Source organism: Hoplias malabaricus, chromosome X1, assembly GCF_029633855.1.
Source record: "Hoplias malabaricus isolate fHopMal1 chromosome X1, fHopMal1.hap1, whole genome shotgun sequence".
NCBI lineage: Eukaryota > Metazoa > Chordata > Actinopteri > Characiformes > Erythrinidae > Hoplias > Hoplias malabaricus.
In genome coordinates, this window is record NC_089818.1 from 23,553,943 (window position 1) to 23,580,527 (window position 26,585).

Genomic DNA, 26,585 nt, shown 5'->3' on the forward strand with positions numbered 1-26,585 from the left:
GGCGCTGGAGTCATGGCGGACGGCCCCAGGTGCAGAAAGCGAAGAAAGCAGGCGAACCCGCGTAGGAACAGCGGTGAGTGACCGTCGCGGCGCTGGGGCTCAAACCGAGGCGAGCTCCGCCCTCCGCCAAGCGGCTGGAGCACTTTGAGGGAGTTTGGTGGTCTGTTGAGTCACTTAGTTTTATGGTGGACTGTTTAAAATAGTGTCTGAGGGCTGTACCGTTATCCGTTACCTGAGTCTCAAAACTTCTCCGTGCCCTTTTCCAGGGCCGTTCCGCACACCGATCGGTTCGTTCTGCTTACTGTGGCTTTTAATTGAGTTATTAAAGCTTTTTAAAGTTAAAATCCACTTTGTCTATGTTAACTCTGGGTTGAGGCGTGGAGTAAAGCGACACTAAACACCACAGATGAACCTGGGTGACTTAGAGAGACAGACAAATCGAGAGAGACGTTTTTTCCGCGATTTAGCCTCACGTTTCTTAACTTGTCGTGGTCTAGTCCACATTTTACTAATTCACCGAGCTGCTTGTACTTTCTGGAAATCTCAAGAGCTGCCTTTCTGTTGTGGAGTTCTGCTTTAAACAAAACAAAAAGGCAGAGTGTGGGTGTTGCTCGGAGGTGTGGGCTGGGCTGAGCCGCCGTTAGCTGTAGCTCTAGGTTTGCTATCAACCTGAAAGGAAACAGGGTTCTGTGCAGTTTGACGTTCCTAAACGTTTAACGTGTGGAAAAACGCAGAATGGGCTCGTGTAGTACTCACAAAACGACGACAAATATTCTAGACACCTTTCCTATAACACAGAACAGTAATTGCTGAAGGAAACGTGTTGTTTCTAAGCCGCTATCAAGTGTTTTATCCACCTAAGCCCTGTTCGCGTTTGTAAATAATACAGCTCCGTCACCGCACCCTCGGTTTCACACGAGAATTGGTGAGATTTGGACTAACTCCCCCAGTTTTGTGAGTGTGAGGAGTGATTTGTTTTATTTACACATTCTGTTAAAGCTTCATTTAGCAACAACGCGGAGTTTACTAACTTTAAATCACCGAAATAACCCTCCAAAAAGTTGGTGTCCGCGGGAGCTCCCGACGGTAGCGCGTCTTTTAAACATCCTCCTCTCGCTCAGCCCTTGACCGTTATACCTTTATTCCAGCCCCACGGGCGCGCGCGTGACGCAGCTTCGCCCCGCCCCGCGCAGGAGCATCAACGTGTTTACCTGAACGGCGAGCGGAGGAAGAAAGGAAAAGAAAGAGCAGAAAAAGGGAAAACAAAATTAAATAACGGATAAAACCAATGCCATCTTTAACCGCTGACCGCGCGCCTCTCGTCCCCGGAGCTGCTCTCACACAACCAGCGAGAACAAGCGAGAGGAGCCGCGGCAAATGGCCACTTGCGCAGGTAGAGCGACACCACGGAGCCTGGCGCACGAGGCTGGGGCGAGCTACTTACCACCATTCTCCGTTCCACCTTAAATGATGCAGCACTTCATTCTGGCTCCCTGCAGTGTTTAAGGTGGAACAGAGAGACTCGGGCAGTCGGACGTGTATGTCTCATGCGCCATTTAAGGTGGTAAGGAAAGTCTCGGGCGCTATAACCTATAACTGCTGCATCATTTAAGGTGGAACGGAACGCCTCGGACACTAGAATTCAACTCCTGCATCATTTAAGGTGGAAAGGAAAGCCTTTGGCGCTAGAATGTAACTCCATCATTTAAGGTGGAACTGTGAATTGGGAAAAGTGGAAACTTTAGCCTTGTCCGGGGTCTGTTTCTGTATTTCTTCACCGTTCATTATTTCCGTCGTCGTAACTCCGCGACTAAAGTACGGAGAAAGAACGAAAGAAGAGCGGGAGGTCGCTGTTCGACGTGTAGGTGGCTTTAGTTGTTGTCAAGTTCGCGTCTGTTTCTCTGAGTCGAAGCCTCTTTTGCTTATTTTGAGGCGGAATGGCGGACCGTTATGTGGCGCAGAGAGGGGCGGGTGGGGCAGCTCGCGCTAACGGCGCGGAGGGAGACGGACAGGTGCGAAAGGTGATGCAACAGCACCTTCTCAAAGGTGATTCAGCGCCAGTCTCCTCCACAAATCTGTGTCTGAGAGCAGAGGGAAGATATTTTCCCTTCTGTTACAGGACAAACTGAAAGATCTGTGAATGTTGGCTTATAGATTTAGAGGGGAGTGGTGTGTTTCAGTTTGTCTTTTAACATACAACGTAATACTGGAGAGCGCCCTGGAAAAGCACACGCACTCAAGCGCTTTGATATTCACAGGAGAAATGCAGTGCTGCAGTCCTAAAAACTGACTTCTACACCTAAACAGCGCACCTATTGCCAGACAGGGAGTTGTGCAGCCTGTGGCTTTATAACACAAACGCGTTTCACCGTGCAGAAGCCGTTGTTTCGTGGACTAAATAATGCACTACAGAGGGAGCAAGGAGCTATTTGAGATTCAGCCTCAGAACCAACTGGTGCGCGTGAAGGTGCGGCTGCTTTCAGGCGACCGTGATTTATGCTTCTTTTAACGGCTGGAAGCTGAACACTGCGCATGCTCACTAGACAAAAATGCATGCAAGAGCGGGGCTGGTGTTTTGACCGAAGTTAGATCTCACTTGTCTTTGCTCTAGGACAGGGCTAATTAACTAAACTCAAGAAGGGCCAGTTAGAGAGAATTTTCCCAAGCCAAGGTGTGGATCATAATGTACAACTTTAACATTATGATCAGTGCCATATCCTGTACATTAAAGTAGATTTATAGTTAAAGAATCTTTTAATGCAATTTATAACTGAATGTCAAATCAGATTATACTTTCAATTACATTTCAACAAGATTTATAAATATTGTAAATAATACTCTAAATAAAGTTTCCTTTTCTCATTTCAAGTGAATTTTCAAATAAAACAATGAATTTGGAAAAAAATATATATGTAAATAAAGTCCCTAATGACTTTTGTAGTTGCGGTTGACTTTACTGCTTTTCCATAACCAGCGATTTGATTGGCTCTTAATGCTGGAGGGCGGGACTTTATCCGTAAACAGGATCTATATTTAGCGTTATGAGAATTTCAACCAGTAATCGTTCCCTTCTCATTAAGATTTCTGGTTTTACCTTCCGCTGTTTTCCCGAAAGTGTCCCAAAAGAGCTTCACCAGATTTTGAGTTAGAACCTGCTCTATATTCTGCGTTTTACGGGTGCGTTAAACCCAGGCAGACCAATCAGAGCATCGTTGTCATGGATACAGACAAAACAAATGAGCAGGAAGATTGCAGTTGAACATTTCATCTTGTTTGTAGCAGAACACAAGCGTAAAATATAACCAACACGTTGAGAACTAATCTGTGGAGGTTAAAGAAAATGGGTCTGTCCCAAAACGTGAGAGCATTTTACCTCATAATGAGTGCGCTCCTGACACATAGGCAGTCACAATTTTTAGACACCTCACTATGCTGTGTACTAAGATATCTTAATTTTAAGGTAGCATCGAACCCTTCCTTAGCCGCGAAGGCAATCCCAGGATGCAATGCCAGAACAGCTCCCATACATTTCGCTCTTCTCACACCCCCATTTCGCGCTGAAACGTTGAGGCGACGCTAGCCGCTGAGGGAACACCAGTTACGTGCTTTGGGCTGGAGAAAGCCGTGACTCTCTAACTGCAGTGTCTCAGTAATCTGCCGATTTAAACATTTGTCTACGTAGTCAGTGCCTACCTAGGTAGCTCACTAGGTTTTGGGACAGACCCAGTATAATCCCTTTTAATGAGAGGAGCAGCACGCAGAAGCAGAGCCTCAAACTCCCCCAGTGACCTTCGGAAACACTGCTGGGCTCTTGTTCTGGAGACTGGGGTGATTCAGTGTGGCGTTTAGTTGCAGTGTTTACAGTAAAATAATAAATTCCTCATTGTTTCTACTCAGTAAATCTATTTATTCTTCATCCTCCAGCGTCTTCCTGTGATTTCAGATCGCTGAGAAAAAGCGTGTCAGACTTTGTGTGAAGGTACCACTGCTTTAAAAAATGCCCATAAACCTGACGCTTGTTCATTTCACCTGCTTTCAACACATCTGTTCACTTGCTGCTTAATATATCCCAAATTTGACAGGCGCCCCTGTAATCACACAATCTACTGTATGCTGTTCACTTCACCTGTCAGGGGTTGTAGTCTTGTGTGCACTTTTCTGGTAATTGTTGATTGCTATTGGGACAGCAATGGAGTGAGTGAACTTAAGGAGAAAAAATGTAAAAAAACATCAGTTTGGACGTCATAGAGTATATCACGAATGGAAGAACGTGAGCGACAAATACATTCAACTCCTTCGCAGCAGGCACCCAGGCAGGAAAAAGTCCTAGTGTCTGTTCCAAATAGCTCCCTACTCCCTACGTAGTGCACTAATTTTGTCAGAGTGAAATTAAATTGAGTTTTTATAGTCCTGTGGCCTTTATAGAAAAGGGATTGTTGTCAGAACATTTATTGTACCGATTGCTATCAGGATGTAAAGAGCATTATAAAATGCAATAAAAAGAAAAATCACATTCTCTAATGTCACAGCTTCTCTAATGTCGCTGGGAGCTCGTTCCTCTCTTGTTTCCTGAGCTCTGTTTATTTTTGGTGTGTGATTGTGCTAAAGTCGCTGAAATGGTTTTTTCTCCGTGTTTACATTTGACTTCCTTTTGTTCAGTGTTGTCTAAATTAAAGTCGAAACACAACACGTCTGGTGCTGTGTTATTCTTGGGTACGTGCTGCTCGAGTCGCTCGGTCGGCCTCAGCGTTTAGGTTCTCCTCCATGTGGCAGATTGGGGCAGAATCATGTGACTACAGAGTGGTAGTGTAGTTTTAAAGGGATAGTTACACACACACACACACACATTGGGGACATAACAGAATTAAAAATAATAATAAAATAAAAAAAATAATAAAATCATGTAACAAATAAAACTGAAAATGAACACTTTATAATTGTTTGTTCAATAAAATCAATGAAGGCTAATTTCCTGGAGTAAGAAATTACACCCTTAGCCCTAACTTCCCCTAAGACAGATGTAATTTGCATCAGCTGCACTGAAACAGATGCTGAAGATTAGCAAGTTGTTGGGAGCTTCATGGGAAGAGTTTTCATAAAAATGAGACCCTTGGTGTTTCTAAATAGCCTGTGGTTTTTGTGTCTTTATTGGCACTTTTCCACTGCATGGTACCAATTTTGATCAACTCTTATTTATTTTGCATCAGGCAAATTTCGTACCTGGAACCGTGTACTTTTTTAGTACCTGTTTGCTCCTGGTTCAGAGAGAGCCAAGTAGGAACTAAACCGTGACATTTAAACCTTGTAGAGCGCTGACTGGTGATAGAGACCTGTCAATCAGGGTGAAATGCAGACATTTAGCACATACTAGAGCTGGAAAATGCAATATGGAATGAAAAAACTGGCTAAAGGCCTTTTTAAACATCTCTCACTCACTCACATGCAAACGACCAGCTCTCGGGGCTTCTGCTAAAACACTCTCTCTCTCTCTCTCTCTCTCTCTCTCTCTCTCTCTCTCTCTCTCTCACACCCACACACACACACACACAGAGTGCTTCTGAGTTGAGGGATATTAACCTCAGTCGCAAACAGCTCTCGGGGCTCCAGCTGGAGGAATGTGTGCAGTCACCCAAAATGACGTTGACTACACGATAAAACCCATATATCTCTCATAATATATGGAATCTACCTGACTCGGCTTGGCTTTTTTGCTTTTTTGCCACTGGCCACATCTGATACCTAGACCCTGAAACCCTGTACTTTTTCAGTCCCTGCTCGCGCCTGGTTCCAACCGAGCCGAGTAGGTACTAAATGGTGAGGTGTAAACCCTGCAGAGCGCTGATTGGCTAGAGCCATGTCAATCACCACGAAATGTAGAGCTCATTCAAATCCAGCACAAACTCACCGCTTGTTAAACCTCAGAAGTTACAGCAGCTTTCACATTTATTTTTTATTGGACTCACAGCGGTCTTTACCTCGAGGTGTTTTGAAGAGGTTTAAAAGTTCCTTGGGCCGACGGCCAACGAAAATCTCCAGCAAAAGCCAACGTGTGACAAGGAAAACAGATCTGTGAGAACTGTGGCGCAGAGCCATGATCAGTTCAAAAAACAAAAACCAAGCGAATACACGAGTAAACAGCACCTGAACTTACCTCCGTCGTCGTTGTGGTTTTCAAAGCGAGCGATTCCCAGTATCGGGGGGGGGGGGGGGGGGCGGGGGGACTGTGCTTGTGTTGAGTCGAGTAGAGACGGACCCATGCAGAGGAAAAGTGACATTGTAGCTTTGGAAGCCCATGTCAAACCCTATTTCTTTATAAGTACCTTTAGGGCAGCTTCAAACCAAAATGCTGCCTCATAAGAATCTCGACAGCGCAGTATTTGAGTTGAGTGCAGCTTATTTTCATTGGATGCTTTGTGCTGATTACAGTCAAGTGCTTCACAGGAGTGATGCTCTCGTGGGGTAATTAATGACAGGGTTGAACTAAGCACATCACTAGTCTTTTTATTTGTGATTTGTGATTGCAGATGTAGTATGTTGCCTTGTCAACTCAGGGATGTGATTCATAATTTGAGGAAATTGGTCAGGTTTTAATTTTTATGAAGAGAACCGGAAAAATCCTGCTATCGTACATCATCTATTTGCATTCCTTACTCATTTCACTAGTTCTCTGGTCCTTGAGGTGTGTGTGTGTGTGTGTGTGTGTTTGGAATATAAACAGGAGAGTGAAAGATCTCAGTGAGTTATGGTAAATTGCTTTTGCATACTAATTTTATTCACTAATCTACAAACATGTGGATGTTACTTTCTATCATGTCATAAACATTTTTATTTTGCTTACTCATTAGCTACATCATTAGTCTGACTGAGATAGTTTATAATCATGAACTGTTGAGCAGCGCTGTGTGTGATGTTGGGGTTTTTGTGTTCCAAAAATAATAAGAAAAAATGATTGTGGGCCATATCTGGGTATCTTCTGGAGAACTGCACAACAGTAGCTTGCAGAGTTGGACTGTATAAAGGTACTGTAAACACTGATCATCCGTAACATTACAACCATCTCCTTGTTTCTAAATTCACTATCCTTTCTCTGAGTTCCACTGATTATACAGAAGCACTTTGTAGTTATACAATTACAGACTGTAGTCCATTTCTTTATTTTCCTCCTTTCACCGCTTATCCAGTTCAGAGTCTGGAGCGTTTAATGCTGCACACTGGTGCAACAGGTAGTGTCTCTGTCACAGCTCCAGGGTCCTGGAGGTTGTGAGTTCGAGTCCCGCTCCAGGTGATTGTGAGGAGTGTGGTGTGTTCTCCCTGTGTCTGCGTGGGTTTCCTCCGGGTGACTGTCTGTGAGGAGTGTGGTGTGTTCTCTCTATGTCTGTGTGGGTTTCCTCCGGGTGACTGTCTGTGAGGAGTGTGATGTGTTGTCTCTGTGTCTGCATGGGTTTCCTCCGGGTGACTGTCTGTGAGGAGTGTGGTGTGTTCTCTCTATGTCTGTGTGGGTTTCCTCCGGGTGACTGTCTGTGAGGAGTGTGGTGTGTTCTCCCTGTGTCTGCATAGGTTTCCTCCGGGTGACTGTCTGTGAGGAGTGTGGTGTGTTCTCTCTGTGTCTGTGTGTGTTTCCTCCGGGTGACTGTCTGTGAGGAGTGTGGTGTGTTCTCCCTGTGTCTGCGTGGGTTTCCTCCAGGTGCTCCGGTTTTCTCCCACGCTCCAAAAACACGTTGGTAGGTGGATTGGCAACTCAAAAGTGTCCGTAGGTGTGAGCTTGTGTTGCCCTGTGAAGGACTGGCGCCCCCTCCTGGGTGTCTTACTGCCTTGTGCCCAGTGATTCTGGGTAGGCTCCAGACCCACCGCCGCCCTGAACTGGATAAGGGTTACAGACAATGAATGAATGAATAAATATAAAACGTTTCAATAACAATCTGATTTTTAAACACATTTTCTGTATTTTAGTATTTACAGCATCAGTCACTGACTGATGTCCATTAGAGGGCGCTGTCGTCAGTTCAGCACTCAATTTTAAAGTTAGTTTAAAAATATTAATATAGACAAACCAAGAGGTTGTTTTTTAATGGTGATGTCATGCTGCTTTCAGTTCCTGGCCATTTTTCTGTGACTTTTTTATTGTTCGTCTCGATATCGGAATTCTATCATATCGACCGAAATTAAGAAATACATTGTGATATAAATTTTGTCCATATCGTTCAGCTGTAGTGTGACAGCTTTCTTGAAATTGCAGTTGTGTTTCTTTATCATGTTTTTGTCACAGAGATGCACAAAATCGGCATGATATATTCTGGTGACTCCATTGTTATATATTTTTATATATTGTAAGCCTAAAGTGCCTTGCTCTGTATGAAAACGTTTAAATGATTCTGATACCTAGTTTTTAATTATTTTTAAATAAACACATACCTAGAATAAGTGTGTGTGGGGTAGGGGGTTGGGTAGCAGGTGTGCTACATAACGAGCCAAATCACCTCATCCCAGGAAACGCCACAGGAAATGTGTGTTACCATGACAACTTGACTGTGTTGATTATGAGGTCATAGTGGACGGGTTTGTAATTGCCAAGAGTGTGTCTGCTTTTCAGACACACACACACACATACACACACACACACATCCATTCACAAGTTGTTTCAAATCCTGACCTTCAGGTGTAGAAATAAAAATTGCTTAGACCCATGACATGTAGGGACTATGGAAGGAAAAAAAGGAGCAATACATGTTTACTGGTCATGTAGATTCTCTGTTAGTGTGGGTGTGTGAATTTAGATCCTCATTCACTCAGGGTGAAACTAGAAGAGGAAGGAAAAGAGAGGTAGAGAGAGAGAGAGAGAGAGAGAGAAGCACGTGGCATACTCACCCAGTATTGTTTGGCATAGTTGGTGTGTTCTAAAAACTAGGTAGGCCAATGAACCCTGGTGAATGAGAGAGAACATTCAAGAACAGTGTGAATGGAGGTAAAAGCTTTGAGAACTGTTCAGTTCCCTTGTGCCAGACTGATTTAGATTTTTGTTTGTTTATTTTGGGGAAAAGTAAAACGGTTTCCTTTGGTTTTAAATCACAATCTAATGGTAATGATTATGAAACCAGTTTGTGAACAGAATCATAATAACTGTTGTGCTCAATTTTGGAGATTTTACAGAAAGATGTCTCTGTAGACGGTGTTAAAGAAGCATTTTGCTGATGGTTTTAGATGGTGTTAAAGAGGCAACTTTCACAACCCAGCACTGCAGCATCCTCTTGTCTGTTTTAGCAAACATGCAACATCCATTGCTTTTATTATTTTGATGATATTGCTTTTGACAGTGGATTTTCAAGCAGTGTACAACAACCTGTGTATATCTGTTGGCCACCAAACATACACACATTTTAGTAAGAGTGAGGATGAGGAAAAAAAGAAACTTACAATTACATGTTCTGCCTTAAAATGACCACCTGAATATCATTGAGATGCTGAGCTGAGCTGTAATAGCGAAAACACAGCCTCTGTCATTGGTACTCCAGGTTCAGCACTGCAGAAACTGCATTATGTAACTTTTGGAGGAAGGCAGGAAACCATCCCCCCTCCTCCCTGTCCCAGATGATTTCAGTACAGTGCTGTAAATATTAATTACACTTAGGTGGAGCCCCAGGAGCAAAAACCCCAAATCTTACGTGGTGTCCCTTTAAAAGCACACATTAACATCACTTCCTTGGCACAGGTCCTTGTTCTAGCCAGAGTTCGGACAGAAACCAGGACAGAGATTCTTATAGCCAGCCTCCGTTTACATGCTACCAATCATGCCCAGTCAGTATTGTTCATATTATTGTGATTATTTAGTAGTATGAGCAGTAGACATTTTTCAAAGTGGGGAAAATAGAATCAGGAAGTGAGAAATAAAAAAAAACCCTATATAATCATTTACAAAGCATTTACAATAGGAAAACACCCCTGTTTCCATGGTTACTGCTCATAACTAAATTCTTAATTGCTGTATTTTCTTATTATTTACTAATTATTCTGTTTCTTTACTGAAAAAGAACATTCTTCATGTGAATATACTACAACAGTCATAGAAAATACATCAGTCTTTAAACTTGTCCTGATTGAGTTAGAGATGATCCAAATTTTATAAAGTTAGCGGGCTAGGTAGATGAGTTATCAACAAGCCATCACTGGACCTTGCATGGAAAACGTATATGGTGTTTACACTTCCACGGGAAACACAGATTTCGTTTGAAAAATCATAGGAGCCAAAAAAAATAGCATTTCAGTTACTGAGAGAAATGTTAATGTGTAGGTGTAGGCATAGCAGTACTTAACGGGCATAAGACGGTGCGAATGTGTTTGTATTTGAAGACTGTACGGCATAATGCCATGATGAATTCCTCAAAACGTCAGAAGTAATTTATATAATGCCCCTGAGACTGTTACTGCTCCTGCTGACTCCCCAAAGAGTCTCTCACACACACCACTGCACTTTTCTCGCTCTCGCTCTCGCTAAATCTCTTTCTCACTGACATGCACACTCAAATACTACTTCTATTGTTTTGTTGATGTGTCTTGCTGTCGGAAATAGATGCAGGTTTGATTCCTGCTAGGAAATATTAAATGAAAAATGTAACACTTCACCTAGCTCCACATGGAATGCATTTACATGCAGTTAATAATCTGTGATTTCTACAGTTATCTTGTTTATCCAAGTGGTCGTGTAAACAACAGCATACTCCGATTTCTGAGATCAGAGTAAAGCCTAGAAATCAGATAGTCCCACGCGGGACTCAAACCCACAACCTCCAGGACCCTGGAGCTGTGACCGAGTCACTACCCACTGCTCCACTGTGCCTCCCAGACTACAACATGCTAAGCATAATTATGTAGATATTAGATGTAGCTATTCAGATTTCCAGTTTGCAAATCTCGTTTGATAACAGAACCAGTTTGTGTCGGGATAAAGACATTTTTCCTGGTACAGATTGGAGTTGTAAGACAGGTGAGATTGAAACAGACATTGATAGGTGGTATCTACCCTAAGTGCCTCTGCTGGGGAACATTCCAGCCGTTGTCCTCCCTTGGCTACATGTTTCTCCATCGCACTGAGGACTGCAGAGGAATAAGATTATATTTGGTAATGACACACACAGGCGTGCACACACGCACGCACACGCACATAGAAGAAAGCTGTTTTGGATAGACTCCAACCATACAGGCATGCAGTGATGAATTTTCCAGCAAGCCTATCAGCCCGCAAGACAAGGAAATTATGCTCCATTGTTTCTAAGTCCAATCTTTACGTTTGTGACAAATCAGATTTTTGAGAAAAACAGAAATGTGTAAGACTTTATTTTCATACAGTCATCATAATGACAATTTTATCAGAATCTTCAGAAGTACTGTGACCCTGGAATGGGTTACGGTATAAAAACGATGATATTATCCATCCATTGTCTGTAACTCTTATCCAGTTCAGGGTCACGGTGGGTCCAGAGCCTACCTGGAATCATTGGGCACAAGGTGGGAATACACCCTGGAGGGGGCACCAGTCCTTCACAGGGCAACACACACACACACACATTCACTCACACACTCCAACCTACGGACACTTTTGAGTCTCCAATCAACCTACCAACGTGTGTTTTTGGACTGTGGGAGGAAACCCAGAGAGACACAGAGAGAACACACCTCACTCCTCACAGACAGTCACCCGGAGGAAACCCACGCAGACACAGGGAGAACACACCACACTCCTCACAGACAGTCACCCGGAGCGGGAATCGAACCCACAACCTCCAGGTCCCTGGAGCTGTGTGACTCCGACACCTGCCTGCTGTGCCACTGTGCCGCCCCACGATGATATTATTCAGAAATGAATTAAACTTAGTCTATAGTGGTTCTCTCAGAGCATCAACTCATGGAATCATTTCCAAAGCAGTTTGACAGTTTTACTTTGGCTTTGGTTTAAGGTTTGGTCTGAATTCCACAAAGAGGTCTAGTGTCAATAAACGATGGCTTTGGACTTGAACTGTGTGATATCTGCTGCTTAAATCAGCTTTGCTAACCATAATGAGCTAATGCATCCCAGGATGATCATAAAGTACAGATCATTTAACCTTTTGGTACTTAGTGACGTCAGCACGAGGGCTGTCAAAATCACATGACTTTTTGAGGCATTAAATGTTAAATTGCTTTTGGGAGATAACTCTATGCCATGTGGTAAAAACAAAGCAATACGTTTTAATCAGGTCTGTAACCTTGGTATTGTCATGGACTCTACATTTCTCTTGTGGCACACATCAATGACATCATCAAAATAGGCTTGTTTCACCTTTGAAATATCACTAGACTGCATCCTCTCCCTGTCTCTGGCTGAAACTATTTCATGCTTTTATAACGCCTAGGCTGGATTACGGCGATGCAGTATTGGTTGGGCTCCCAGCTACCGTTGTACTGTAAAGTGTACTTGAAAGGCACTTATAAATACAATTTATTAGTTTTATTATTATTATTAATCACAGAAACACTCTCTTCTTCCTTCTCAAACAGTGAGGAGTTTCTCGAACGTGTCCGAAGCTGCGTCTGATTCTGACGATGAAGATAAACTTCACATTGTGGAGGAAGACAGTATTTCAGATGTTCCAGATGAAAAGCCAACAGTATTCCAGCTAGGTGCTGCACAACAGATACACAATGGACACACAGAGGATGGTCAGTAAAAAAAAACAGCTAATAAATTGATCTTTTTAAAACTGTATATTTAAAGCAAAATTCTCTGAAAGTAAGTTATTATTTGAAATGTTTACAGATGGGAACCTGGGGCCGGACGCTTTGATAAGAGCAGTCAGAGTTAAAGGTAAGTCATAAGAGTCCGCTCTTATTTTACATCACGTAATGTGGGGTATATGTTTAAGGGGGTTTGTCCTGATGTAGAAAACCTGGGTCCAAACAGCATTTTAGGCTGTGAACTTATTATGTTTCATCAGTGTACACCCGTGCATTTCATTTCATTTTTCACATGGACTGTCATTGTACAAAGGACATACATTTGTGTCAGTGTGACTGTGAGGAGTGTGGTGTGTTCTCCCTGTGTCTGTGTGGGTTTCCTTCGAGTGACTGTATGTGAGGAGTGTGGTGTGTTCTCCCTGTGTCTGTGTGGGTTTCCTCCGGGTGACTGTCTGTGAGGAGTGTGGTGTGTTCTCCCTGTGTCTGCGAGGGTTTCCTCTGGATGACTGTCTGTGAGGAGTGTGGTGTGTTCTCTCTGTGTCTGCGTGGGTTTCCTCCGGGTGACTGTCTGTGAGGAGTGTGGTGTGTTCTTCCTGTGTCTGCGTGGGTTTCCTCCGGGTGACTGTCTGTGAGGAGTGTGGTGTGTTCTCCCTTTGTCTGCGTGGGTTTCCTCCGGGTGACTGTCTGTGAGGAGTGTGGTGTGTTCTCTCTGTGTCTGCGTTGGTTTCCACCGGGTGACTGTCTGTGAGGAGTGTGGTGTGTTCTCTCTGTGTTTGCGTGGGTTTCCTCCGGGTGACTGTCTGTGAGGAGTGTGGTGTGTTCTCTCTGTGTCTGCGTGGGTTTCCTCCGAGTGACTGTCTGTGAGGAGTGTGGTGTGTTCTCTCTGTGTCTGCGTTGGTTTCCTTCGGGTGCTCCGGTTTCCCGCCACAGTCCAAAAACACACATTGGTAGGTGGATTGGAGACTCAAAAGTGTCCGTAGGTGTGAGTGTGTGTCGCCCTGTGAAGGACTGATGCCCCCTCCAGGGTGTGTTCCCGCCTTGCGCCCAATGATTCCAGGTAGACTCTGGACCCACCATGACCCTGAATTGGATAAGCGCTTACAGATAATGGATGGATGGTTTTAGTCTGTGTTTTGGTGTTTGGTCAATGAAAATATTGGTTTCTGAAGGTACTCTTTAAGGTGGAGATATTTTTTGTGTTTATGACCAACACACATCTTTTCATAAATGCTGTTGTCACACAGCATCCCTGTCTCTGGCTGATATTCAGAGAGCACCTCATTCCTTATATAGAGAATTACATAAGTCATAAAACTTAATAAATTTAATGTGCAATTATTTGTCTTGGTACAACATACAATGAAATGTGTATTCTGCATATAACACATCAGTGGCAGTGAACACACACACACTAGTGCACTAGGGGCTGTGAACACACACCCAGAGAGGTACTGGGTACTTAAGAGCTACTATAGCCCCCTACTGGATTAGCATGATAATGCAACCATTTTCATATTTACCTGGATGGGGATATTTTCAAAAACATGGAGGAAATCTCTGGTTCCGTGTGCACAGGGCCTTAACTGTTCAGAGGTGGGAAGGTATCTCTCGAAATGAGCTCATTGTACAGTTGTGTTCCCTGGCTGGTTTGATAGAACAGATGTGAATCATTTAAAACAGTAAGAAGGACCAGGTGTGCTCATTTCTTACACATAAACATTTTGCTCTTTTACAAACTCTTTTTTTTGTAAATACAGCACCTGATTCTTGAAGGCTTCTGCAGCCAAAGCATATTGCCTTTCTTTGTATTGATCAGTTTTCTGTATTTCCACAAAAGAGGAGTGTATAACCGATGAAGAGGATGATGAAATCCAGAAAAACGAAACACAAATACAGAGGAATGAAGGGGCCATTTTTCAAGAGGATGAGCAGAGCACACCAGAAAGAGGAGGCCATGATGAGAATGGTAATAATTACGGTTCAAACAGACTAACTTCGTTTGTCTCCACTATTCCCTCGTCTACCTCCATACACCCTTCTGTCACAGTACAGAAGCTCATAAAGAACTCAAATAAACATGTTCCTTTTTCTCCTTAACCCTCACTTTCAGGTACTCCTGACGAGTTCTCTCAGCTGCACACATGTCCCTACTGTTCGCGAGGTTATAAGCGTCACACGTCTCTCAAGGATCACATCAAACTGCGCCATGAGAAGAGCAAGCAAGACTTCAGCTGTTCCCTCTGCAACTACAACTGCAGCTACCGCACACAGCTCGACCGTCACATGACCTCTCATAAAAATGGACGAGAACAGGTGCCTTGTAAAACTAATCTCTATTAAAATATATTACATTATTTGTTTTTTTTGCAGTTTTTAACTACATTTAACCTTTGTATTTTGTTAATGTTTCTTACTGAATTGCAGGGGCGTAGGAGGGAGTTTGATATTAGGGGGGGGACATATTTGCTGAGTCAAAACCCACCCTATACCCAAAATATCTAGTTACAATCTGATGTGGGACAGCGTTTGGCTGTGTCCCAAACAACATACTATGGAACTTAACTTAATACTGCACTACAGAAAGCACTGCTTACGGTAGCTCTACAGTCAGACCGTCCAATCTGAAGATTTTAGGCTACTTCACCACGCCCCCTTCTCATTCAAGCGAACCAATCGGAGTAGGGGAGGGCGGGACTAGTTTGTGAACGAAACTTCTCGAAGTTCTATGTAAGCTCTAGAAAAACGAAATCCCGGACGTTTGTGAAATTCCGCCCGAACATTTTTTTAAGTCTAAAAAAGAGGACATGTCCGGGTAAAAGAGGACGTCTGGTCACCTTATGATTGACCCGCTTCTTGACAACATCTGAACACACGCAATGACGCAAACGAAGAATGGTCCGTGTCAAACGTGTAGTGCCACTAGTCTCCCGACTGAGACCCGGCACGAACTTATAGTGCTAATCTAATCTTGACACAAAGGCACAAAAATATTTTGTAGTCGGATCCCAGCATAAGAGCGGAAACTGAGCACATGACTGAGACAAAACCATCACAACAATAAGCTAACTGAAAATATATGTGAATGTATTTACACATAAATTTATCCATTTTTTCAGAGATGTATAATTTTCTAAACATTCTTTGGAGTTTGTATCATTGTCTCTACATTGCACATATGCTACAGAACAGTGCTTAAATAAACTCAGCATGTTACAAAATTAAACGTTCATGATCTACTGGAATTGCAATGCTCCCTCTTTTTCTGTCTCCTTCTCAGAGGGCTGTGACACAGTCAGGAGGAAACAGGAAGTTCAAGTGCACAGAGTGTTCTAAAGCCTTCAAATATAAACATCACCTGAAGGAACACCTGCGCATCCACAGCGGTTAGCGGCTATTTACATGTTTATTGAAGTTTTTGAATTCTGTTTTTTTTGCTTCTGGAGCGGGCGGCACGGTGGCTCAGCAGGTAGTGTTGCAGTCACACAGCTCCAGGGGCCTGGAGGTTGTGGGTTCGATTCCCGCTCCGGTTGACTGTCTGTGAGGAGTTGGTGTGTTTCCTCCGGGTGCTCCGGTTTCCTCCTACAGTCCAAAAACACACGTTGCAGGTGGATTGGCGACTCAGAAAGTGTCCGTATGTGTGTGTGTGTGTGTCTGTATCTGTGTTGCCTGGCGCCCCCTCCAGGGTGTATTCCCGCCTTGCGCCCAATGATTCCAGGTAGGCTCTGGACCCACCGCGACCCTGAATTGGATAAGTGGTTACAGATAATGCTTCTGGAGCTCCCTCAGTGTAATTCATGTTAACAGCACTGTACTAAAATCAAAGGGGAGGGGGGTGGTTTCCTACCCGTCTCCAAATGTTACATAGTGCAGTTTCTACAGTGCAGAGCCCACAGTGGCAACAACAGAGGCTCTGTTCTCTTTATTACAGCCCAGTGAAGGATCACAATGATTTTGAAACTGTATATTTTAGATAAAAAATATTACGTAGTGTCCCTTTAATGCTTCCTTTTTGTTTGGAGGACTGTGCAGCAAATACAGTGTAACACAACTGAGGACTGTAACTGTGTTTTGTTCTCTACTCTTCCTAGGTGAAAAGCCTTATGAGTGTTCGAATTGTAAGAAGCGTTTTTCACACTCCGGCTCCTACAGTTCTCACATCAGCAGCAAGAAGTGTGTAGGATCTCCCCCTGCTCTAAACGCTCTGTCTCGCTCCCCCGGGGTCAAAGCTGCTCTCACCCTCTCACGGCCCACACGCATCCTCTTGCGGGAGAAAGTGGATATTAGTAATAAACCTTTACATGAACAGCTTCCACCCAAACAGATTAAGCAAGAGCCTATAAATCATGAACTTAAACCCGTCACAACTTCGCAAGTCGTGACCACAACCACCGCCACCACCAATAACGGGAGTGCCATTCCTCTTCAGACTGCTGCCCCTCAGGGTGTGGTACAGACTTTGGTTGTACCTACTGTGGGATTAACTCAGCCAATCAGTATTAACCTGAGTGATTTACAGAATGCACTGAAAGCAGCAATGGATGGAAACATGATCCGGCAGGTAGTGGCTAGCACAAATGCTAACGGAACTGCCGCTAAAGTTGTCGGTCAGCTACAGCCACAAACGCAGGCAGTGGTTGTGCAGACTCCTCATCAACAGGCACAGGTGATCTCTGCCATCTCCCTGCCAGTGGTGGATCAGGACGGGAATGCCAAAATTATCATCAACTACAACATAGACCCACAGGTCGCCACGTCAAAGATGAACACAGTGCAGCCTGTTATAGCACCGCCAACTGTGGCACAAGCAAAACTGCTGCAGCCAAATGTGACGCCACCAAAGGTGGTACATTTTAACTCAACACAAACTCCAAAGGTGTTACAAGTAAACTCAGCCCAGCCTCCAAAGGTGTTACAGGTGAACTCAACCCAGCTTCCAAAGGTGGTACCGATCAATTCCACCCAGCCTCCAAAGGAAGCACAGGCCAATGCAGCCCAGCCTCCTAAGGTGGTACACGTTAACTCATTACAGCCTCCAAAGGTGGTACAGGTTAACTCAACCCAGCTTTCAAAGTTAGTACAAGTTAACTCAACACAACCAAACGTTACTCTAACCCAAATGCCAGGCACCACTAAGCCATTACCTACGCAGATAAACATCCTTAAACCCATCCAAACAGGTAATTCCTGTAAAGTGCCATCTATCTACAAGGTAACTAAGCTGGTCCAATCGCTCCCTACGCAGACAAAGTTTTCACAGCCAACAGTGTTACTTCTGAGGAGAACGGACGGGTCGCAGGGTTTGGTAGTCCGACAGTTAACAACTGTGCATTCGAACACACAGGTAATTCCAGCCATAGACTCCAAGATCATAGAGAATATGTCAAGCCCTGAAAAGGCAATGGTGACAGAAAAGCAAATATCACCTGTTCAGCAAAAACAGGCTGGAGAAGATTCCATTGCTCCCAATGAGAACTGCCAGCCTGAAGACCTGAGCAGGTCTTTGTTACAGGAGATTCAGATCAAAACTGAGCCTATGTCTCCAGTTGAAATTGAGCCTGATATGCAGACAGATGGAGAAGACACCTTGCAGACGGAGGGAGAAAGAGCAGAAAGAACAATTGCAAAGAGCATAGGTTCAGACTTTACAACAGCTCACAGTGGAGTTGCTTGTAGTGATGGCTTCCATAACTATGCCACATGTCTTTTCTGTGACAGCAGTCCTAGCAGTGCTGATATACTCAACTGTCTCAACAGCAATGAGCAAGGATCTGGCATATCTCTCTCCTCCCTGCTCGGAGAGGGAGACTCTGGACCTCCAGTAGAGAGTCTTTTACCCCTCCTCAAAGCTTATAGCAAGGACTCACACCCCAGTGAGGAGCAGCTCTCTCGAGTTGCTGAGTCAGTCAGTCTGCCTCTGGATGTGGTCAGTAGGTGGTTCCAAAGAATGCGCTCCAAGAAGATATCACTCCGACCCCTGGGTTATCCCAAAACCACAGAGCAAGTAAGTGTGTTATATGAATATTTTTGGATATTTAAGATGCTAATGGTTTTGTAGAATTCTAATCTATAAGAAGACTTTGTTTAATTTGGATATGGAAAGGCACAGAAGTGTAAACATGCTACACACTGTTAAAAAATTCAATTCCAAAAAGTTGGGAGGGTATGTGAAATGCTTATAAAATAGGAAAGTGATGTTAGAAAATATTAGAGCTTAATTGTGAAATTTGAGTCCCGCTCCGGGTGACTGTCTGTGAGGAGTGTGGTGTGTTCTCCCTGTGTCTGCGTGGGTTTCCTCCGGGTGACTGTCTGTGAGGAGTGTGGTGTGTTCTCTCTGTGTCTGCGTGGGTTTCCTCCGGGTGACTGTCTGTGAGGAGTGTGGTGTGTTCTCCCTGTGTCTGCGTGGGTTTCCTCCGGGTGACTGTCTGTGAGGAGTGTGGTGTGTTCTCTCTGTGTCTGAGTGGGTTTCTTCCAGGTGACTGTCTGTGAGGAGTGTGGTGTGTTCTCTCTGTGTCTGTTTAGGTTTCCTCCGGGTGACTGTCTGTGAGGAGTGTGGTGTGTTCTCCCCGTGTCTGTTTAGGTTTCCTCCGGGTGCTCCGGTTTCCTCCCACGCTCCAAAAACACACGTTAGTAGGTGGATTGGAGGCTCAAAAGTGTCCGTAGGTGTGAGTGTGTGAGTGTGTGTCGCCCTGTGAAGGACTGATTCCCCCTGCAGGGTGTATTCCCGCATTGCGCCCAGTGATTCTGGGTAGGTTCCGGACCCGCCGCGACCCTGAACTGGATAAGGGTTACAGACAATGAATGAATGAAGGAATAATTCTGAATTAGAAGCTGTGGTACATCACCTTTTCTTGTTTAGGGAAAGGGAAGACACCAATTTATCCAAGTTTAAAAGCAAAACTCTTCTGATGCGCCAATGCAGCACAACTTTGTTCTTATGTTTCAAAACACCAAGTTTTCAGGCCGGTACATATCTGGTGTGTAGGAAGGCTAGTTTGTAAAAAGCGCTATATAAATAAATATGATTTGATTAGAACCTCCAGGATCTATTTATGCAGCCATGCTTTTGCAGTGTTTGCAGAACCTGACTTGGCATTGTCATGTCAGAATAAGCATCAGTGTCCCTCAAAAAGAGGTAATCCAGAAGGCAGCAGGTGTAGTAACATATACACGCATTGCTGGACGATGTAGGCTTTTGAACTTTACGCCGGCAAGAAGTTTCATTTTAATTTTATTCTTTAGCTCAGAGAAAGCTACACACTGGCTCACACTGTCATACCACAAGATTTCAGATGTGCTTTAACCATGAGAAGACAGCAGCATGTTTGGGCATGGATTCTGCTGAGCCTACTGTCTTAACTTGCATTTATAGATGCAGCAACGAACAGTACATAGTAATGTCAGAGTATTCCTGTCTGTTCGGCGATATCCATGACAGAAACATGCTTGTTTTGATGCAGGGCGTCTGAAATATTGAAGGTCACTGACATTCCACACTGTAATGAGGTGCAAAGTTGAAAGGCTGTAATTGACATAGGAACATTGTCTTAAGCCCCTTGATTATTTGCTGTGAGGTGTGAGCATTAACCCATCCTTGATGATAAAGAATGCTTTTTTTTTTACATAAACATGATTGAATTGTTTGAATGAAATGTTTAAGATGTTTGTTTGAAAATTTCACAATGTTCCTGGACTTAAATTGCCCCTGATCTATGAACTGAAAGCATTATACAGTTAGAATGTTTAATTACACAAACATTAGAATGATAAAATAGTTTCCTTTGTGTTGTTATTTAAACACAGGACTAATAGCATTTACAAATCACTGCTGTCAGTTTTATTTGCATTTCTATTTTCATACCATCTCAACTTGTTTGGAATTGAAGTCTGCAGAGTCCGGTTTGCTGCCCAGATGTAAAGAGAGATCGTTACAAATGAAAGAAAATTGTTTATTAACAGCCTCACAGAGATTTGTCCTTCCACCCCCTTATCAGACTCTCGAAAACTCTTCACAGGACCCAAGTATCGACTCCCCATCCCAAATCCTCAACACTCCATGTGAACCCCATGAAGACTCTTCATTGAACCAGAAAAGTGTCCCTTCTCCACTCAACCTCTCCGCTAACGATCTCATCATTGTAAAGACAGAGGAGTCAGAAGAGGAAGGGCAAACTGAACCTCTGGACCTTTCTCTCCCAAAGTCCTCCTGCAACAACGCTAACGCCTCGAATTCCACGTCAGCATCCACCAACAAGCCATCGCTTCCTGCACAAGAGGAGCCTTTGAATCTCACCTGCCTCAAGAAGGATGCATTGCCTGGCAACACCATTTACATGACACAACCTACTACAAGTCCAGTAAACATCGTAGCAGCATCTTTGCCCACGTTGGTTGCCATAGCAGAGCCAGGCGGAGTCCCCTGCATCCGAGCTGCCTTCTCCACCAACAAACGCACCATCCTCATACCCCAGTTGTCCTACACCTATGCCACACCCTCAACTAACAGCAAGGCTATCACCACCACCTCCGCCAACACGTCCAACACCACTGCCACCCCGCCATCCGCAGACACACAGGGAACAGTCATACTTAGCGGCAGTCAGGTAAGAAAATGTGCTGAGCAGTATTTAGTATCTGTTCTCTCAGTATCTTATGGTGTTTTTCCACTCGGCAGGGTCAATCAGCATGGCCCTATTACTAATGCGATTAATCCACAACCTCTTCAAATGTCTGTGCTCATTATCCACCGCATAATCGTTTCTGCAGTGCAGAGCCCACAGTAGCAACAATAGAGGCTCTTTTCTCCATTTTACAGTTCAGTGAAGGACAACAATGATTTTGAAGCTGTACATTTTAGATAAAAACATTACGTAGTGTGGATTTAAAGGCTAAGCAGCAGCTCTATGAAAGTGTCAAACAAATAAATACAGTGGAGTTTGAGTTCCTAACTTGTGTTTATTGATAGTCAGAAAACATGTTATTTCTTACTAATTGAAGGAATAACGTTTAAAAGACCGTTGGTCCCCCCCCCAACGGTGTTGGGAAACTCTAATAGGCGTCTTGCCTGTGACGTAGATGGTGGACAACAACTCTAGAAGCTGCACTTAATTTAATGCAAAATGACGAAAAGGTGTGTTGTTTTTGGCTGCAATCATTCAATGTTATTCGGTCTGTTTTCCGATCTTGTACCTTTCAACATGTTTTATATTTTGTGTCAAACGTTTTAAACTTTTTATCATTTATAATCTGCCTTTCTCTCTTTCTTTGAATTTCTGTTTTTTAGGAAGCGGCCAAAGCTGGAGGTGAATGTGCGTCGGCGTGGGACGGGCAGAATGACGGTGACCTCTCACCAAATAGAAAGAGGAGGAAGTTGCAGTGTGGCCAGTTCGCTTGTGACCTGTGTGACAAAATCTTCCAGAAGAGCAGCTCGTTGCTGCGACACAAATATGAACACACAGGTACAAAAGGTTTGTTTTGGGGCTTGTGGCTGAAGCAGACTTTAAATTTGACATTCAGCCTGTATTCACAGTAAGGCAGGTTTAACCCTGATCTGTAGTTTAATTTCCATAACTTTGATACCTACAAATACGTTTAGAATTGGGAAAAATCACACGCATTAGAATGTTTACTAGTTTCCTGTGAAACTACATATTTCTCATCAAAATTGAGCTGTTTTTATTTAATGAAGGATTGATTTGCTGAGGTAAGTATTGTGTGATTCACAACTCATTACACTCCACAGCCCGATGCTGGGGTGGTTTTAAACTCCACTAGATGATGTTTGGCATTGTGTGTGTTACATCAGAGCATCCCACTTCACTGGCTCCAAAGGGCTTTATGGGTGCCCCATAATTAGCTGAAAACACTCATTTGAAGAGGTGTCTATTAGGGGTGTAGGAAAACATTGATTCGCGCTCAAATCACGTTTCTAACATTGAACGATTCAGAATCGATTCTCGTTTTCTTTTTTTTTTTTTTGCGGGTGCCAGTGTGCCTTCTCAGCCACTGTAGTGCTAGGCAAAACAAGTCTAGTAGGCTACAGGGGGGTGTTTAGTGTCGTGTTACGGTGTTTGTTGTTGTGCCGCTAAAGAATGGAGGATGAAGAAGAAGGTCTTTGAAAGCAACCATTTGGATTTGAAAGAATCGGAAAAAAATCGAATCGTGACCCCAAGAATCGATTCTGAATCGAATCATGGGATTCCCAAAGATTCGCAGCCCTAGTCTCTATTTTATAACTAAATACAAACCTGGGCTCATTCATTGTGTTGGCTAAAGACACACATTTGTATTTTTGTATCTTAAAGTTACACTAGATTAGATTTGTGTTTTTTGCTGCTGGGGCTCCCCCTATTGTACTTTTTACAGCACTGTACTGAAATGAATGGTGAGGGAGGGAGGTAGTTTCCTACCTTCCTCCAAAAGTTACATAGGGCAGATTCTGCAGTGCTGAGCAGGTGCTTTATTTTCCTTATTACAGTTCACAATTATTTTAAAGCTGTAATTTTAAGGTGAAAATATTACATAATGGCCCTTTAAGGGTTCAAATAGGTTTGCCTTTCAGAATCGGTCAGAGTTTATAGTGTGAGTGGCCTCTACAGTGTGAGGTGTCAGCTACACGTCATACACACTGTTGTAAAGTGAATAACACCAGGGTGGTCAGAGCAGCAGGGTGTTTATGATGAAATGTGCACTGCCCGTGAGATTGTCTGTTTATCTGCAGATATTACCTGCTGATGTTTGATTCTCTTTTGAAACTCACTAAACAGGTAAGCGTCCTCATGAGTGCGGCGTGTGTAAGAAGGCTTTTAAACATAAGCACCACCTGATAGAGCACACGCGTCTTCACTCCGGAGAGAAACCCTATCAGTGTGACAAGTGCGGCAAGCGCTTCTCCCACTCCGGCTCCTACTCCCAGCACATGAACCATCGCTACTCCTACTGCAAGAAAGAAGCTCCCGACCAACCAGGGCCAACCCACACTCCTTCACATCTCGACTCCGATGAGAGAGAGAGCGAGGCGGAGGAGGAGGAGGAGGAAGACGAGGAACGAGAAGGAGAGAGAGACGCCAACGAGGAAATGGAGTTTGCTGACTTTGACATGAGCGAAATAAGAGTGGTCAGAGTTGGGGAGGAATTTGATGAGGAGGAAGAGGAGGAAGAAGATGGAGAGGAAGAGCAAGTGACGGAGGAAGAAGATGCCATGGAGCTGCAGGTTGAGGAAATAGACGCTCTAGAGGAAGTTGTGGAGATCGTGGACATGGGGGAGAGCGTAAAAAAACAAAACGCGGAGGAGATGAGGAAAACGGTGGTTACTGACTGCGTGGAAAGAACAGAGGAGGGAAAAAACAACTGAGAAAAGGAACATTTATTTTCTCTAGTATTTGATGATGAACAGATGAATAATTAAGACTCATTGTGGAGTCTCGAGAGCCGTGGGTTCCTCTAGAAGCAGTGTGTCAGTATTTTACTGTGTATGAAGCCCATGTGTGCCTGATCCTCAAACCTTTTTTTTTTGTTGTTTTTCGAAAGGAAAATAATTAGAGCCATTTCTAAACGAGTTAAATCCAACTAAACTGGACGATTTAAAGCTTAGTTGACCATTTCGGGTTGAATTGTGTTACTGGACCGCAACCTCCAGGTTTGTTCGTCAGTGTTACTAAAGGTTTTCCTTTAAAACTTTCCGTCTGTACAGTCAGGTGAGATTTATATACATTTTTATTGCCAATGAAGTTTACTAAATCAGTATTTTATTAGTATGTCACTATGTTTTGAGAGATAAAACTAAAATGCACTGCAGGTACATTTATGGATTGTTTATTTATGGATACATAATGCCTCAAGTTTTAGATACCGATCAGTATTCTTGTTAAAGCAGGCCAGCCAGTGTTAGCATAGCATCGTTTTATTTTTTATTTTTTGTTTTGCCATCTGCCTGTCCGCCTTTTGAAGGAAATTATTTCCCAATTGCACTTCGGTACCATGGCATCATCTATAAAGATTTAAAAAATAACAATGTACTTTTCATTTTTAAACAAATTACGAAGGGGGCAGTTCTCCTTCGTGTTTATTATGGGTCTCAGTACCTTGTGTGTAGTTTATTCTGCTACACATTTTGCATCGTTTGAGATTGAGCACTCCTAAAGGTCTGTAGTTCTGACTGTACACTCTAGGCCCATAAAAAGGTCATGAAATCTTTGCTATGTTAGCGATTCTTTATAGATGGTACTTATTCTGAAGTGCACTTTTCTGTGGTATAGTATGTAGGAACATGGCTCCGTTTAAAAGGAAAAAAAAAAAAGAAAAATCTTTCAGTCAGGGAATTGTGTGTCGACCTCAAAGCCAGTGTTAATGTCTGTGTTTAGTTTACTGAAAAAAGCCTTTGTTTCATTAGGGGTGCACTGAGTTTTACGAAGCACATTACTGAGAGTTGTGCAATAGAGTATCTTCACAAGTACTTTTTATTTCTCTAGCTTATTTTTCAATTTTCTGAAACTCCCCTCAAATTATTACACGTTGCAGTGGGCAACTACCAATGTGAGATCCTCAATGACAAAACAACTGTGTTTGTTTCATTCAGAATATTATTACCTTTTTATTTCTTGGTGAAATCATGAAGGTAATATGTGCGTAAATATTTTAGTGCTGTTCACCATTCGCTAATCCATTTTTACGTCGTGTGATGTTGGTGCACCCCTAATTTTAGTCAAGTCTTGTCTTACTGTGTCATTTCGTGTCAACGTTAGATAAACTATGAAGCGTTCTAAGGAACCCCACACCCCCAGCCTTATGCAAGACCGCCAAGCTGTAAGTGCCATTCATTCCATTTAACCCTAATTCAGTACCAAATGAAACCATTTCAAACTAATCAGCAGATTTATGAAGGATTTTAAAACTTGAACACAGTCATGTCAACTGTACTCTTTGGTAAAAAAGAGCCAAGAACGTTAATTTGGTTGAGTTTAGAGTTGTTTGATGTAGCATCAGAGCACCATTTTAGCTCTCGGTTTTTTCAGCTATTAATAGACGTTCACATATAGGATTTACTACAGTGAATAAGACAATAACGAAGTAGACATTGGGCTGTTACCACATATTATTATTTTCATATTTTCCAGGCTGCACCAGTGTGAATATGTCAGGGGTGGCCTTGTGAATACACACCGCAGCTGACTTTGGCTTAGTATTGGGGTGAGTGCAGAACGCACGCCTCAGTGTGGCATTTGTACTTTAAAACCTAGGTTTGTATGATAGTGGTTTAAAACTTTAGCATCAAAGGGCCATTATGGATCAAACTGTTTTTCCCCAGGGAATTTAAGCTCTTTCACATTTTGCCTGATGACAATTATTTGGCAATTATTTTGCTAATTGGTTGGAATAAAGGCTATGACCCACGCTGGTCGTCTGGAGACGAAGCCAGCTGTTGGATAAAGGCATAGGAAAGAGGAAAAAAAAAATGTGCAAACGTGAAGGAAGAAATACACTAGTGAATTAGCCGAAGGAGTGCACTTGATGTTAAGAGGCGCTTGTAAGAAAAGGGTGAATGTGATTTTAATGTTAATTTTACCATAACACATTACAGTATTATTCATTGTGATGTATTATTTCTAAATGTTCATGTTTATAATAATGCACGTGTATATTGTGTATGTTTGTATCATCAGTATTAAAAAAACTGTCATTGATGATTTGTTTATTTCATTTATACACACATTTTATTTTTCCTTGATGAATATTTATTATTACACACACATCTGTTTACTGTAGTTTACAATATACTTTGTAGATAGTAATGAAAATGTGTCACCAAGGAAATAAATTACAATATTTTTTACAACATTTACAGCAATGTAAATAACAGACCTCTTTAAACTGAAGAATGTACT

At 43.0% G+C, this 26,585-nt stretch overlaps 1 protein-coding gene across 3 annotated transcripts; it reads left to right on the forward strand.

Annotated features, from left to right (window-relative positions):
- Positions 1-26,369, forward strand: LOC136676020 (zinc finger E-box-binding homeobox 1-like). Of its 3 annotated transcripts, none has more exons than XM_066652869.1 (10): positions 1-73; positions 12,529-12,690; positions 12,788-12,835; positions 14,543-14,671; positions 14,816-15,018; positions 15,983-16,088; positions 16,794-18,706; positions 20,697-21,305; positions 21,986-22,160; positions 23,469-26,369. In XM_066652869.1, exons 1-10 carry the CDS (start codon positions 13-15, stop codon positions 24,053-24,055), a joined length of 3,993 nt encoding a protein of 1,330 aa, XP_066508966.1. In that variant the 5' UTR covers positions 1-12; the 3' UTR covers positions 24,056-26,369. The 3 variants fall into 3 exon arrangements, with proteins under 3 accessions (XP_066508966.1, XP_066508967.1, XP_066508968.1); XM_066652870.1 differs by having other exon boundaries at positions 20,718-21,305; XM_066652871.1 differs by lacking the exon at positions 1-73 and adding an exon at positions 1,229-1,393.
- The last annotated feature ends 216 nt before the right edge of the window (positions 26,370-26,585 follow it).